A 17,531-nucleotide genomic window follows, 5' to 3' on the forward strand; every position below is an offset into this window, starting at 1 on the left:
CTACTGCATGGCGGCCAATGAGGTCACTGAGCAGCTCACCAATTTGTCATCGTAAAGCAGCCATTCCCACGAACCGGAGAAGGTTAGAAGAATAATTTGTTTCTTACTTCTTTGAAGACGCAACTCCTAATGACCAGCGAATGACTAGTCAACCAGTGGGGTTTGAACACAATCAATCATTCGATCGTAATTGCGGCCCAACAAATTATGGTCCGTTAATTTGTATCCTAAGGTTTACAGGAATCGCAAAAAAACTACGTTGATTTTGTGTGTCGAAACCCCTACAGAGTTCATCGTGAGTTTTGTAAAATACGAAAAAAGCAGACATTTTTGAGGAATTCAAAGCAGAATAGATACAGACATAACTCTGCTTCTAGCTTCTAGCTTCTAACTTCCAGCTTCTAGCTTCTAGCTTCTAACATCTAGCTTCTAGCTTCTAGCTTCTAGCTTCCAGCTTCGAGCTTCTGGCTTCTAGCTTCGACCTTAGAGCTGCTAGCTTCTAGCTTCGAGCTTAGAGCTTATAGCTTCTAGCTTCTGGCTTCTAGCATCTAGCTTCTAGCTTCAAGCATCTTCGAGCTTAGAGCTTCTAACTTCTAGCTTCTGGCTTCTTGCTTAGAGCTTCGAGCCTCGACATCTAGCTTCTAGCATCTATCATCAGCTTCTAGCTTCTAGTTTCTTGCATCTAGCATCTAGTTTTTAGCTTCTAGCTTCGAGCTTAGAGCTTCTAGCTTCAAGGTTCGGGCTTATAGCTTAGAGCTTCGAGCTTAAAGCTTCTAACTTCTAGCATCTTACTTCGAGCTTCGAGCTTCTAGCTCCTTGCGTCTAGCTTCTAGCTTCGAGCATCTAGCATCTAGCTTCTTGCTTCTAGCTTCGAGCATCTAGCATCTAGCTTCCTGCTTCTAGCTTCTAGTTTCTGGCTTCTCGCTTCGAGTTTGAGCTTCTAGCTTCTAGCATCTTGCTTCGAGCTTCTAGTTTCTAGCTTCTAGCTTCTAGCTTCTAGCTTCTAGCATCTAGCTTTGAGCTCCGAGCTTCTAGCTTCTTGCTTCTTGCTTCTTGCTCCTAGCTTCTAGCTTATAGCATATAGCTTCTAGCATCTTGCTACTGGCTTCTAGCTTCTCGAATCTAGCTTCTAGCTCCTAGCTTATAGCTTCTAGCTTCTAGCATCTATCTTCGAGCTTCTAGCTTCTAGATTCTGGCTTCTCGCTTCTTCTGAGCTTCTAGTTTCTCGCTTCTAGCATCTTACTTCGAGCTTCTAGTTTCTAGCTTCTAGCTTCTAGCTCCTAGCTTCTAGCTTCTAGTTACTAGCTTCTAGCATCTAGCTTTGAGCTCTGAGCTTCTAACTTCTTGCTTTTTGCTACCAGCTTCTAGCTTCTAGCTTTGAGCTCCTAACTTTGAGCTTCTAGCTTCTAGCTTCTCGCTTCTAGCTTTTAGCTTCGAGCTTCTAGCATCTAGCATCTAGCTTCTAGTTTCTTGCTTCTTGCTTCTTGCTCCTAGCTTCTAGCTTATAGCATATAGCTTCTAGCATCTAGCTTCTAGCATCTTGCTTCTAGCATCTTGCTTCTGGCTTCTAGCTTCTCGAATCTAGCTTCTAGCATCTAGCTTCTAGCATCTTGCTTCTAGCATCTTGCTTCTGGCTTCTAGCTTCTCGAATCTAGCTTCTAGCTTCTAGCTTCTAGCATCTATCTTCGAGCTTCTAGCTTCTAGCTTCTAGCTTCTCGCTTCTTCTGAGCTTCTAGTTTCTCGCTTCTAGCATCTTGCTTCGAGCTTCTAGTTTCTAGCTTCTAGCTTCTAGCTTCTAGCATCTAGCTTCTAGTTCCTAGCTTCTAGCTTCTAGTTTCTAGCTTCTAGCATCTAGCTTTGAGCTCCGAGCTTCTAACTTCTTGCTTTTTGCTACCAGCTTCTAGATTCTAGCTTCTAGCTTCTAGCTTTGAGCTTCTAGCTTCTAGCTTCTCGCTTCTAGCTTTTAGCTTCGAGCTTCTAGCATCTAGCATCTAGCTTCTAGTTTCTTGCTTCTTGCTTCTTGCTCCTAGCTTCTAGCTTATAGCATCTTGCTTCTAGCATCTAGCTTCTAGCATCTTGCTTCTGGCTTCTAGCTTCTCGAATCTAGCTTCTAGCTCCTAGCTTCTAGTTTCTTGCTTCTAGCTTCGTGCTTCGAGCTTCTAACATCTAGCTTATAGCTTCGAGCTTCAAGTTTCCAGCTTCTCCCTTCGAGCTTCTAGCTTCTAGCATTTAGCTTCGTGCTTCTAGCTTCTAGTTTCTACTTTCTAGCTTCTTGCTTCTAGTTTCTAACTTATAGCTTCTAACTTCTTGCTTCTAGCTTCTACCATCTAGCTCCTAGCTTCTTGCTTCTTAATTCTAGCTTCTAGCATCTAGCTTCGAGCTTCTAGCTTCGAGCTTTGAGCTTCGAGTTTCTAGCTTCTAGCTACTAGCTTATAGCTTCTCACTTCTAGCTTCGAGCTTCGAGCTTTTTGCTTCTATCTTCTTGCTTCTAGCTTCTAGTTTTGAGCTCCGAGCTTCTGGCATCTAGCTTCTAGCTATCCGGGCAGATGCCGAGGTTGGTCCTGCGATTCCGGTGGTGGGAAACTTAAGGTTCACAGGCGCCCCGGCGATCATTTGTCAGTGCAACAACGCTATCTATTCAACTAGTTCCCGACGGTGGACGTAGTCTACTCCGAAGCTGACTGGGCTGATGCCGAGATCGGTTCTGCGATTCTGGTTAGAGGATGGCTTCCGGCTCACAGGCGCTCCGACAACCGTTTGCCGGTGCTGTTTCGCGAATTACTTAGCCAGACCCAGGTTGTGGACTTAGCCTACTCCGACTTGACGTTGGTCGGCCAACTGTCAGGGGCGGATCTGCGATTCCTGTGGAGGGAAACTTCCGGTTCACAAGCGCCTCGATGACCTTTTGCCGGTGCTACCACGCGGTCTACTCAACTAGTTCTCGATGGTGGACTAAGCCTACTCCGACTCGACGTTGATCGGTCAAGTTCCGGTTGGAAGATTACTTCCAGTTTTCAGGCGCCCCGACGACTTATTACCGATACTACGCTACGCCCGCTCTACACGATCTATTGCCGGACGGAGGATCTCACGACCCGGAGCTCTCTGGTCTTCACGCCATCTCCTCTGCAGCGATGACATAATCTGTGTTATTCCTCTGTTCACAGCATTCTAAATCATTTCATGCTGGCACATGTTCTGCACGATGTTCTCCGGATATAGGACGCTTGTGGTTTCTAACATCATCTCGCTTCGTATATCCCTGAGTCGAGGGCAGTCGAAGAGACCCTGCATGTCCAAATCTGTGCAGATATTTCCGGAAGCATCTATGGCCTGACAAAAACTGGATCAGGAAGAAGTTAACTTTTCCATGTTTTAAGCACTTCACGCCGACACGTTAGGAATGAGCCTGTGGGTCCACCTTCCTTTCTCCGAGTTAATCCACTCCTGCTGTCACTTGGCCATTGTATACATTAGGATGGTATTCCTCACATTATTTGTGTCCCTTTGCTGGTAGCATGCTATGTCCTCAGCGAGAGTGATGCAGATGGGGATCATTCCGGTGATATTGTGCGGTTTAGGCACTCGCCACCCGTATAGCCATTAGCCGGAAAGTGCCTGCTAGTTTCTCTCGATTACGTTTGGTTCAAAACGCTGCAGCCAAAGCCGGGACTCCATTACTCAATATGGACGATTATAGGGTCGTCAGAAGACGAATAGTTACATAGCCTACGTGGCAGTCTTTTTGCTGGCATAGCCTACGTGGCAGTCAAAGTTTAGTCAGTCGTCGATCATTACTCCAAGATGCTTTTGAGAGCGCTTCGATGATATTGAGTATCCTCCGTCAATGATCTCGAGCTGCTAAACCGTCTTGCACTTGCTGACCAGCTCCACCTCCGTTTTATGATGAGCTAACTGCAGCTTGACTCCAGTCATCCACGATTCAATGGTGTCTAGCGATTTAACCGTCAGCATCTCCACCTCCTCCGCAGTCTCGACAGTTATCGCAAGAATGACGTCATTTGCGAACCCGACAATTTCGACTCCACTCGGTAGTGTTAAGGTTAGCACTCCCTGGTACATCATATTCCACAGTGTTGGATCAAGTATGGATCTCTGTGGAACTCCCGTCGTGACTTCAATTGACATCCGTCCCTGGTTTGTGTCGTTCAGCAGTACCCTGTTCTAAAAGTAGCTTTGCAGAACTTTACACAGATATTTGGGAACCCGCATTATGTGTAGGGCTGCGGCGATAGCCTCCCAACTGGCACTGTAGAACGGCCTCATTGTAGGTTACCTCTTCCCTTCTGCTTGGACGCTTTCGCCGCACACGTGATGACTGCCCAATAGAGTGATGCAAATTTCGAAATTTTTGCTCCCCTATGCTTAAACCATTTAAACTATGGTAAAAAGCATCCTCCCAAAATTTGAAATGATTTGGAAAAAATTTGACTGTGCGCACGCCATTTGAAGTTTATATGGAGATTACTATGGAAAACGCCAACCTTTTGTGTTCAGCCCTATATCTCTTCGTCATAATATTTTATGGAAAAGTGAACACTCTCTTCTCATGTGAAATTCTTCCAGCTACAACTTTGCCGAAGACCACATTTTGATTGGACGTCAGGAAAAATTGTTATTCATCATCATAAAGTGGGTTTGCCTTCAGTAAGCTTTACCAACTATTCGGCAGGCAACAGTGGTGCTCCTGGCGGGAAGAATAGATCAAAGTAATCCAGGCTACTATGTTCTACAGCAAGAAAGCAGTGTTGCTCTGAAAGTAATTGAATGATCATCTCAGCATGGTTTAGACTTAGGAATCAAGAATAACAAATTATCCTTACGTCCCAACAAAATATGATCTTTGGCAAAGTTGTAGCTGGGAAGATTTTACATGGGAAGAGTGTGTTCGCTTTTTCATATATTATTATGGCGAGCGGATAGAGGACTGAACACAAAAGGTTTGGCTTTTCCATAGTAATTTCCATATAAACTTCAAATGGCGTTTGCACAACCAAATTTCTTCCAAATCATTTCAAATTTTGGGAGAATGATTTTCATCATAATTGACACCGTTTAAGCATAGGGGAGCAAAAACTTCAAAATTTGCATCAGTCTACTGCCCAACTAGCATCCACTGTCGAAGTCTTTTTATAGAATCCGAACTGCCTTTTCGACAATCCGTTCTCACCTTCCGTGTAGATCGTTAGCCTGCCGAGGATGACCTTCTCCAGAAGTTTACCGAGAGCAACACAATCACCACCAGTTTCTGCACCCTCCATCTGTCTGGGAAGCAGCCTTCCGATAGACACTTCTGCAACGCTGTCCTAAGGCTGTGAACCGTTTCACCAGTTCGTTTAACTTTTAGTTGAAATTTGACAGCTCGATAGTTATTTCCCCTCCAGTTAGAAATAGCCCTGCTCTGGAGCATGGTTAAACATGACAGTTCGAAAGTTATTTTTTGCTCCCGTGAATTTGAGAATAACTAACCATCTGTCAACTTTGTTCTGAAATAACTACTCGACTGTCAAAGCTCAAATGGGTCGACTGCGATGTTCAATTTAACCATGTGAGGGGAAAATAACTATTGAAATGTCAAATTTTAACTAATAGTTAAACGAACTGGTGAAACGGTTCACAGCCTAAATATATCTGGGATCGCAAAGATTACAGCCCTTAGCGCTACGTTATCAGCTCGGCGCTAGAAACTTAGATATCGGCAATTTATTCATTTACGTCAGCGTATGGTATGGATGGCCACGTGGCGGGAACATGCGTAGGAAAGAGACTGTCCACTATCAACTTCAGTTTGTCGGGGCACATTTCAGCGGGTGTTACTGGGACCATAATCTTCGCCATCAATACTCAATAGAAGTTGCCCCAGGGACTTGCTTCAGCTTCCCGGCACAACTCCTTGTAGCAGTTTGATTTACTCGTCGCTATCTCTTTTGAACGCGGCTCTGGCCATCCGGTAGGTCACCTTACGCTCTTCCATGTTGGCTTCCGTCTAGCTCTCTGTATGCGTCTTCTGGCTCTCAAGCAGTTTGCACGGACGGTGCCTAGTCTGTCGTTCCACGAATAGTTGCGTCACACGGTCTCGCCAACGCTTCTGTCAACTCTACTGCATCCATGTTTGGAGCATCGCTTACTGCTCGGAGTGCTTGGACGAAAAGATTCTTGTCGAAATCCGTCATCTTCATCCTTCGTTCTTCATTTCCTCCACTGCCATAGCGCACAACTTCTCTGGCCAACGCAATAGTAGATGGCTTGATGGCCACTATGGGTGTATTCTTCGCTAACTCTCCAGTTTATAATGTTGATAAAGGGCTGTAGAGCGTCACGTCGATAATGGATTCCTTACTGTCTTTGCGAAATGTGCTAGCAAGACCGTCGTTGCACAGCCTTACGTCGAGCTTCCCTATAGCTTCCAGCAAACTGTACCCTCTCGTGTCGGTCAGTCTACTACCCCACTCCACGGCCCAAGCAGAGAAGTCACTGCTATAATTATTGAGCTTCATCTACGTTATCTTCATCATCATTACTGACCTGCCTTCGCCTTCTGATATTTGGGTCATTTGAAGCCACCCGTCGTATGGGCGTTACCATCCTATACTTTGCAAAGCATGCACCTGGGTGTCTTCAGACAGTCCCTGTCAACGTAACCTTTCTCACCACAATTCCTGCAGAGTTCAGACCTGTCCGGGCCTTTGCAGTTTATTACCCGGTGGTAGAAATTTATGCATCTGAAGCATCTCTCCAGCAAACTTGTCTGCCGAGGGATCAGATTCAGCGGTAGACTGACCATCCCATCATGGTTAAGGCCTCGACGAGTTTTTTGGCTGCTGCGACTGGTAATCGGATCGTCGCTATTTGCATACCCCCTTACACTTTCCTCAACCGAATGGAATCTTTCAAATTGCATTGAAACAACAGTGCACTCTGTCGTAATTTCCGGCTGCGTTCCTGGACCGTGGCAACAAGGAAGCCTGCTGTTCGTCGTTGTTAGCCATCTTGACAAACTTGATGACTTCACCAGTAGCTCTTCAGATAAACACTACAGCAAGGCGCAAGCGACTTTATAGTCAATCACTGCTGCTGCTAACACGTGATCCGTTCGTCACTTGGATGAGCCGCTCGATTTCGGTCCGTTCGTCTTGCCATTCGGCACTTGAATGAGCCACACTGTGATGATACTGTTGGTTTTATAATTGAACAACGGTTCTGAGTCATCGAATATGGTAGGCTCCGCCTTTTCTATTTTCTCTCATGATGGAAACGAAAGAATACCGTAGTCAACAAGTAAACCCGAACAGAATAAAGGAAAAGTGATATTTTTCTAACTACTGATTTACAAATTGATTCAAAGTCACAACTCAGGATATTTTAATGACGTTTATTTTAATGATTTATCCATGACAAGTTTCTTCTCTACACACACCGCACGTAGTTTTCTGTTCTGATCTCGTTCAGTTCTCTACATTCGATCACTTGTCGAACGGATTGTCGAATTCTCACACTTGCCTTGTTGCCTAGAGACTTCGCGACGAGCTCCCGGCAGGCCGAACTCTTGATCGACCGAAGAGCATATCTCCTTTCAATGCACGCCTGATGCTCACCACGTTTTCACTCAGCTCTTTCAGCTTTGGATCCTCCCTCACTCTCCTGAGAATCGACAAATAGGCTGTCTTGTCACTTGCTCCAATGACAAGAGCATCGCCCTTGAACCTCTCACGAGGTGACCGTCGTTTTTCTTTCTTCTTCGTTTCCTTTCGTTTTCTAATCCTCTCCTTACGTACTGCATTTTTCTTCTTTTTGCCTTTGACGGTGCGCCATTCATTGCCGTTATTTTGCTCGCTGACGCACTCAGTGTCGCTTCTCTGCTTTTTGGGATCTTCCTGTTCTTCTGGTGTTCTTTTCTCCGAGCGGGTGGTCGGATTGCTTCTAGGCGTCTCCCCGTGAAACGGCATTCACCGGGGTTCCGCTCTAATCCGCAATTCCTTCTGTCCTAGTTTTGCGTCTGTAATGGCGGACTTGATGCTCGTTACCAGCTGCATGATCCTGAAGTGGATATTGGTTTTGGTCATGACGAACTCATCGAGTTTTTTGACCTTTCTCTTTACTTCCGACAACTTCTCATGCTTCCGGTCGTCTTGAACAGTGCTACTCCCCGACTTTGGTGTGAACACATGACTCAGAAAGCCTGCATCCTGCTAATTTGGCTGACTCGGTGTGCTCTATCTGCTAGTGCTGCCTAGATAACCAAAATGTACGTATAAGATGTGCAAAATTTGCATGTGCAAAATTTCAAGATATCGCGAAAAGGAGGCGATATACGTGAATACATTATGTGATGAATAATAGCATACAATGCGAGTGTATATTTTTTTTACCGATTTAATCTGTAATCTTATGCGACTTTACTTATGATAACAAATGTTGATTTGACAGCTGCTACGAAGTGATCCGATTTTGTTTGTACGAGTATACGAGACGAAACAAAATGTACAAATGAACTCAGTAAAAAGGCATTTTATGCGAGGAAACTCATCAATCTGACGATTCTATCCAGCGTGTTATGCGGGTTTTGATGTACAGTGCCTTCCCGATTTTGGCAACACCCGATTTTGTCTACCCCCAATTTTGGCAACACCCGTTTTTGGCAACAATTTCTTCCCGATTTTGGCAACAAGTTCAAAAATCAATTTTAAGAGTTCTCAACCTAATGGATGCTCATAAATAACACAAGGTCCATAAAAATCAAAATTAAATCGTGTATTTCTATTACAAAAGGTAATAAAAATTGCAACCTTTGTAATTGAATTTGCATTTTGAATTGTGCTTTCAATCGTGATAAATTAAATTCATATTGTGTCTCAGTTAATATTTGTAGAAGTGCTCATAAGAACACTAAGCTAAGGTGGGCTTCGTGGCCGTGCGGTTAGTGTTACCAAGCATTTATCCGCATCGAGTCAAGGGGTGTGGGTTCGATTTCCGTTTCAGTTCGGAAAACTTTTCGTCAGAAATGTACTTCGATTGTGCCACTGGGAGTTGCTTGCTAGTCCGTTGTCTAGTGTGGTGCTTTCATCAAAGGGCAAATCGTCCACTGGAAGCTTAACGTGTCGTTGTCTTTAAAAAAAAAAACTGAGAAGCAGGCTTTGTCCCAGTGAAGACGTAATGCCCAGAAGAATAAGAAGAACAAGATTGTGCCTCATATTCTAAGGTTTTGCACCTTGCAAAAGTGAAGCCAAAATTATTTAGACAATCAAAAATACTTCAATCAAATCATGAAATTTGATCCCACATTTTAGCAGCTTCAGAAAGCAGCAACGAATCAGTAAAATAGATAGTCCAAACATATTTGTTGCTGGCAAGCACTTCTGAAGCTACACTAAAGCAAAATTCTTTAGGAATAATTATGATTTAGCGTCACAACATTTATTGTTGAAATTTTTAACTTTTTCTTTTGATTTTTGTGAAGAATTTCATTACTAAATTTCATAAGTCAATTAATTAAAATTGGAAACAAACGCAATGATAAATGCCTCATTAAAATTATAAATCGATAATACTGTTTGCCTTTTATTTCAGACGTGCTCAAAAATGGACATTTGATAACATGTGATCTTGTACTCAACATAGAAAGCGGATCATTCCTTCTAGTGATTGCTATGAAAATGATTTCAAGTAATGGTTTTTAAATAATTCAAAGCTCTTACTTATGTAACTTTAGACCCCATTGTTGAAATGGTTAAGCGTTAAATGAAACCCTTATTTGGCTGGTTCATAAGTCATGATCCTGCAAGCGATTAACGTGTTTCACACGTGAATTTTCACTAATTGTAAAACACTTCAAACGATGGTGTAAAACCAGTCGCTATCGGCAATCCAAAATCAAATGTAAAACACGTTAATTTACAAATTATCGAAAACGTTGCTGTAGGATTTATTAGCGATTGTGTAATTTCCGATTCCAGGCACCCATTACGAGCGCTCGGTTTTTCCAAAAATAACATGTTATTTAACATGTCAGCAGGGTTGCCAGTAGATTTTGGAAAATGTCTGGCGAGTTAAAAATAAAAAGTCTTGCAAAGTCTGTCAGACAACATTGTGCAGGTATGCTTTTAGATCCATATTTCGACAGTAACAAAAAAATATTTGACATAGAAAAATTGATCTAAATTTACTTCAGCACTGAAACTTGAGCTTGCCTTTTTTAAATGCATAAGGCTGTATTGGCTGTATGGCGCGGTAAATGGCTGGGCATGGCGTACCATTGGTACCTCGCGTACCTGCAGGAATAAAATAGACCCCTTTGTGCGGTCCTTAGCCTCTTGCCCAGCAACTCCTATCCCTACCTCCTCGTGGTACTGGCCGGGGTACGAGTAACCTTGGGGAAGATCGTTACCAACCCCCGGTGGGAACTTTGGTCGTATGCTGACAGGGAAGGGGGGGTTTGCTTTTGCAAACCTGGAGCGTCTGTACTCCACGTTAGGAGCGGCTCACAACAGCGTCTGTTCCCCATGTCAGGGGCGGCTGATCATCGTCCGAGTGCCAGAGAAGGACTCTAAGCTAAACTGCGCACTATGGCCCTCCGAACATTTAGGGGGAATGGTCCTCCGGAAATCTAGGGGGTTGGTGTCAGGCCCTGCAAGCCAACCGTAAAAACACATCAGCACAGGAACGTCAACGAGAGAATACGGACCGGAACAATCGGCAAAGACCACAGCGACGAAAATGGACTAGCGATTGGAAACTCGGTACGTGGAACTATAAATCTCTCAACTTCATTGGAAGTACTCGCATACTCTTCGATGTACTGAAGACCCGCGGTTTCGACATCGTAGCGCTGCAGGAGGTGTGCTGGACAGGAGCATTGGTGCGAACGTTTAGAGGTAATCATACCATCTACCAGAGCTGCGGCAACACACGCGAGCTGGGAACAGCTTTCATAGTGATGGGTGATATGCAAAGGCGCGTGATCGGGTGGTGGCCGATCAATGAACGAATGTGCAAGTTAAGAATCAAAGGCCGATTCTTTAACTTCAGCATAATTAACGTGCATAGCCCACACTCCGGAAGCACTGATGATGACAAGGACGCATTTTACGCGCAGCTCGAACGCGAGTACGACCGCTGCCCAAGCCACGACGTCAAGATCATCATAGGAGATTTGAACGCTCAGGTTGGCCAGGAGGAGGAGTTCAGACCGACGATTGGAAAGTTCAGCGCCCACCGGCTGACGAACGAGAACGGCCTACGACTGATAGATTTTGCCGCCTCCAAGAACATGGCCATTCGTAGCACCTATTTCCAGCACAGCCTCCCGTATCGGTACACCTGGAGATCACCTCAGCAGACAGAATCGCAAATCGACCACGTTTTGATCGATGGACGGCACTTCTCCGACATAACCGACGTCAGAACCTATCGTGGCGCCAACATTGACTCCGACCACTACCTGGTGATGGTGAAACTGCGCCCAAAACTATCCGTCATCAACAATGTACGGTACCGACGCCCGCCTGGTACAATCTCGAGCGGCTGAAACAACCGGATGTCGCCAATGCGTACGCGCAGCATCTTGAGGCAGCGTTGCCGGATGAGGGCGAGCTCGATAGGGCCCCTCTTGAGGACTGCTGGAGGACAGTCAAAGCAGCCATTAACAACGCTGCCGAAAGCGTTGTCGGATATGTGGAACGGAGCTCAAGAAACGATTGGTTCGACGAGGAGTGCCAGGAGGTTTTAGAGGAGAAGAATGCAGCGCGGGCTGCAATACTGCAGCATGGTACGCGGCAAAACGTGGAACGATACAGACAGAAGCGGAAACAGCAAACCCGCCTATTCCGGGACAAAAAGCGCCGCCTGGAAGAGGTGGAATGCCAAGAGATGGAGTTGCTGTACCGTTCTCAAGAAACGCGGAAGTTCTATCAGAAGCTCAACACATCCCGCAAAGGCTTCGTGCCGCGAGCTGAGATGTGCCGGGATAAGGATGGGAGCATCTTGACGGACGGACGCGAGGTGATCGAAAGGTGGAAGCAGCACTACGATGAACACCTGAATGGCGCAGAGAACACAGGCACAGAAGGTCAGGACAGCGAAGGCGATGGCTACGTCAGCACAGCGGACAGCGGAAATCAACCAGCTCCCACGATGGGGGAAGTTAACGATGCCATTCAACAGCTCAAGAACAACAAAGCCGCTGGCAAGGATGGTATCGGAGCCGAACTCATCAAGATGGGCCCGGACAGGTTGGCCGCTTGTCTGCATCGGCTGATAGTCAGAATCTGGGAAACGGAACAGCTACCGGAGGAGTGGAAGCAAGGCGTTATATGCCCTATCTACAAAAAGGGCGACAAACTGGAGTGTGAAAATTATCGTGCAATCACCATCCTAAACGCCGCCTATAAAGTGCTATCCCAGATTCTCTTCCGTCGTCTATCACCTATAGCAAACGAGTTCGTGGGAAGTTATCAAGCAGGTTTCATCGACGGCCGCTCGACAACGGACCAGATCTTTTCCGTGCGGCAAATCCTCCAGAAATGCCGTGAGTACCAGGTCCCTACGCACCATTTGTTCATCGATTTCAAGGCGGCATACGATAGTATCGACCGCATAGAGCTATGGAAAATCATGGACGAGAACAGCTTTCCCGGGAAGCTCACAAGATTGATCAGAGCAACGATGGACGGTGTGCAAAACTGCGTGAAGATCTCGGGCGAACACTCCAGTTCGTTCGAGTCTCGGCGGGGACTACGACAGGGCGACGGACTTTCGTGCCTGTTGTTCAATATTGCGCTTGAAGGTGTCATGCGGAGAGCCGGACTTAACAGTCGAGGCACGATTTTCACGAGATCCGGACAATTTGTTTGCTTCGCGGACGACATGGATATTATTGGGAGAAAATTTGAAACGGTGGCAGATTTGTTCACCCGCCTGAAACGCGAAGCAACAAGAGTCGGGCTAATGGTGAATGCGTCGAAAACAAAGTACATGCTGGTTGGCGGAACTGAGCGCGACAGGGCCCGCCTAGGAAGCAGTGTTACGATAGACGGGGATACCTTCGAGGTGGTGGACGAGTTCGTCTACCTCGGATCCTTGTTGACGGCTGACAACAATGTTAGTCGGGAAATACGAAGGCGCATCATCAGCGGAAGTCGTGCCTACTATGGGCTCCAGAAGAAACTGCGGTCAAGAAAGATCCACCCCCGCACCAAATGCACGATGTACAAAACGCTCATAAGACCGGTAGTCCTCTATGGGCATGAGGCGTGGACTATGCTCGAGGAGGACTTGCAAGCTCTTGGGGTTTTCGAACGCCGAGTGCTAAGGACGATCTTCGGCGGCGTGCAGGAGAACGGCGTGTGGCGGCGAAGGATGAACCACGAGCTCGCTCAACTCTACGGCGAACCCAGTATCGTGAAGGTAGCTAAAGCTGGAAGGATACGCTGGGCAGGGCATGTTGCAAGAATGCCGGACAACAACCCTGTAAAGATGGTGTTCGCCACGAATCCGGTCGGAACAAGAAGGCGTGGGGCGCAGCGAGCTAGGTGGATTGACCAGGTACACCAGGACCTGGAGAGCGTGGGTCACAGTCGAGGATGGAGAGAAGCGGCCATGAACCGAGGGCATTGGCGAAATATTGTTGGCGAGGCTTTATCAAGATAATTGATGTAAAGCCAAATAATGTAAATGTATGTAAGGCTGTATTCATACATTCTAGTATTTCAGCTGTGGTATTCATAATATAAATCTGATTCTGGCAGATTCTTATGCTTGTTAAAAATTAAAGCCAAAACCATGAATCCGTGAAAAAGTTTTTTTATATCAACTTAATAAATGAGAACTGCGCTCTAGTAAAGTTGATCTGGACAAAGTTTGAATTACTACCTACCGTCAATCTGTCAATGAACGGGAGTGTTTAGGAAAAATGTGATTTAAATCCCAAAACACTATCGCAAAGCAATCAAAGTCTCTAGGATACCCCCTCTACTGGCAGCATATTATTTTACAGAACAGTATTTGAATCGCGATCCCTTTTTTGTTATTCGATAGCTTTGTACCATTTTTTCATCAGTTTAAAAAAACTCTTCTAGTATTGGAACCTGAGTCGATTTTGATCATTCGTTACTTGGTTCTGAAAATATTCCGAAATTCCTAGCGAAACTAACATTTTCCATATAAAACTCTTTTTGCTGTCATTTTATTTTTACTCAATTCATAAAAATATGGGCTAAGCAATGTCAGATATTGAGAAGTTTCTCTCTAAAAATCATAAAGATAACTAAATATTGAAGGAACCATCGAGTTAGCGAGGTATCGAGTTACAGAACACAAAATCAGTGCAACTGCGATCCAAGGGATCATCGAGTTTGCCATGAAAACAAACTTTTATTATGGTTCTTTAACTCGATATCGAGAAATGGAATATCGAGTAAGGGAGTATTAAGCTGAGAGAGACTCGCGAAGAGGAAAAATATCTACGTCATATGCAGCCCAGATTCCGCTGTCACGAAACGTCAAATGCAGCCCGCCGTTTTTATGGCAGCAAAAGTGAAAAGTATTGTATTCAAAATAAACTTTTATTAAAAACATCAGTCGGCAGAGCACTTTTTTCTAAAGTTGCTGTTAAATCTAAACACGAGATTAGTTAGGCGGCATCCACAAATTACGTAACGCTCTAGGGGGAGGGGAGGAGTAGGTTCAAGCGTTACGGCTCATACAAAAATTTTAAATTTTTCATACAAAAAGTGTTACGGAGGGGGGGGGGAGTTGGTCAAAAATTTTAAATTTTTGCGTTACGTAATAAATGGACGCTGCCTTATTTATAATGTCTGCTACGTTTGCTGGTATGAAATTTCACTCAAAAGGCTTTTTATGATTCGGTGTGATGCAAACGCAATCATTCCTTGTTGAGAGGGTCATGTGAGGGCTTACGCATGATTGGTATAAACACAAAGTGGAATAAGAAAAAACTCAGCAATCACAGAAAAACGAGACCGTCTTCGCGAGTCTCGTCTCAAGTGTTAAGTATGTAAGGGAACCAAAACCAGTGGAGATTCGATCGTTCGGCCTCCGCTACATGGTTGGGTGTCGTCTGGTTGGAACAAATCCAACTTAAAAGCACTCCAATGTCAAAAGTGGAGGTAAAAATATCTGAGAGCCGTCGCATTGTAGTCTCCATATGTATAAAAAATGTATTTCGAAACGATTTAAACTCCATACACGTGAGCCTGGAGCATTTTCATCTCCTGTTAGTCGTTCCAACTAACGGGTAGGATTCGCTAGTTGGAAGACAGTTGTGGTCACACCAGCGAAACCCCGCTGTACATAAAAACTCGTTAGTCAACAAGGGTTGCATCAATTTGCTTCATGTTTTCACAACAGGTTCTCATTTAACTATTGTTTTGAAAAGCGTGTAAATGAACATACAAAAATGGTTACGCGTCGGTCTGTAAATTCTGGCTGAATTTGAAAATGTCTTGCAAAATGAGTAGTTTGTCTTTTTGTCTTTTCCTCGATAAAAAGTCTTGCAGTGCCAGATTAATCTAGCATAATGGCAACCCTGATCCTGAGAATGTTTAATTGGTTATTGGAGATTATGTCTACATCATACTAAACGAAAACAAAAAAAAAACTCTTAAGATTTCTAGAGTGTCCTGTAAATTCTTAGCGAGGTAATTTGAATTTCTAGTAGTGTTTTGATCCTGTAAATTTCCGTTGATTTAATAAGGTAGGTGTACAACATGATTGTGCTACTTTTCTCCGAATGAATACTAAAACTTTTCGGGGAAACAGGCTATTTGGGGAACCGACATTCGGGGAAAAGTAGCACAACGTAAAACACATATCATGCTCAATTGAAACTCATTTCAACTAAAAATTATAAGAAGCTTGTTTGTGTTTTCTACAAACTTACGAGTCGCAGATCATGAGATGTAATTTTTTATGTTTGCTTTTTTGACTGCAATCAATCATTCATTATGAAATGCTTTACTTTATCAGAAACATAAATTAAAGGAGCAAATTTTAACCTACTGAGTTAAGGTCAAATTTTATACTGAAGCCTAGAAATTGAACTTATATTTGATGTTAAATAAATTACAAAAAAAATTCATGCCGTTTTGTACTACCCAGCGCTTTTTTTTTGTAATTACGTCTTTGTAAGAATACAGTAACATATTTTATTTCTTTCTTCTTTTCTCACAGTTTTAAGAAAATGCCCATTTCTTGAATAAAGGTCACTTTTGCGATTATTGATTTAAATGGCCCACTCATACAAATAGCTTCTAAAAAAGCATTGAAAACGTTGTGGGGTAAAAAGTATGTAGAACGTTTGCCGCAAAAACCGGCTATGGATTCGTAGTACAATCCTACGGAAAACTGCTTCGAAGTGAACCGTTCCGAAGTCTCGATGCAATATGGGCCATAAGGATGATGTAATAATATTCTAATGATGTTTTCAAAAACAAAAGTCGAAAAATAAAATTTAAAATATAGGTTCCGATTTTGGCACGGTTTCGTTTTTGGCAACTGAAAATTTCGACTTTGTTGCCAAAAACGGACTCCCACTGTATTTTATTTTACCAACTCAATATCCGTTCCATAACAACTGTGTAGATGCAGAAGATTCTTTGGTAACGATGATTATCTAATAAATATGTTTTCCCTTCCTTAATGACCCCGAGGATATGGCTGGCGCTGTATTGATTTATTGAATTTTAGCTCTGGAATTATGCACATTAATAATGCTTTGCACGGTCATTATTTTTTATAACTTATAACTTGAATAAGCTAGTTTTATAATTGACAAGAGATTCCCATGCCCTATTTAAGGCTTACAGAACTCATAAGGGTAAAAAATACAAGTAAACAAAAATTCCCGAATTTGGCAACATCCCCAATTTGGCAACTTAAAATTCGCCCGTTGTTGCCAAAATCGGGAAGGCACTGTAATTTGAATGAATAAACGAGTTATTACGTGAACTTTCATGTTTCATTGGTCTCAAAATGCTGCCTTGAGGAACACCAGCTTTTACGGGAATTCTTTCAGATTTAGAGCTCTGATAATTAACCTGAAGTGTACGATTTGACAGATAACTTTGATTTATTTCAACAACTAATACCTGTTCTTTCCTTTTATCTTCCCTTCAAGACGTAATCCAGAACGTGCTGGGTGTCCCGTCAACCTGCGTGCACCAGAACGTCGTCCGCCAGTGTCGGCTGTCATTTTCCTGCTGGCTGGAAGGTGGCCGTCATGTTTCCGGCTGTGGCGACAGTCGATGGCTGTTTTCCTGCTGCGTCAAGGACAATGAAGTTTCCTCTGCTCCGGCAATGATCACCTCGAAGCTGGCGTTCGCTGCACCGATGCGACCCATGGTTGCTCCTGTGCCGGTGCTTCCAATGAAAACCGTCTCCTACGCGACCTCCAAGAAAAGCAGTTTCCTCCGGAGACGATCCGATCAGATGGGAAACATGGTAAGCTGCAGAATCATTTCATCCCTTAACACAGGTCCACTAAGGGGCGATCCATT

General features: G+C 44.1%; 1 protein-coding gene across 2 annotated transcripts in view; it reads left to right on the forward strand.

The window, feature by feature from the left end:
- The window catches only part of LOC5572015 (serine proteinase stubble), a 111,580-nt gene that overhangs the window by 72,973 nt on the left and 21,076 nt on the right, over positions 1 to 17,531 (forward strand). For both annotated transcript variants that reach the window (XM_021846419.1, XM_001660068.2), the window contains one exon: positions 17,153 to 17,475. In XM_021846419.1, the coding sequence (XP_021702111.1) occupies positions 17,153 to 17,475 (323 nt within the window). The remainder of the gene's footprint in view (positions 1 to 17,152; positions 17,476 to 17,531) is intronic.

Source organism: Aedes aegypti, chromosome 2, assembly GCF_002204515.2.
Source record: "Aedes aegypti strain LVP_AGWG chromosome 2, AaegL5.0 Primary Assembly, whole genome shotgun sequence".
NCBI lineage: Eukaryota > Metazoa > Arthropoda > Insecta > Diptera > Culicidae > Aedes > Aedes aegypti.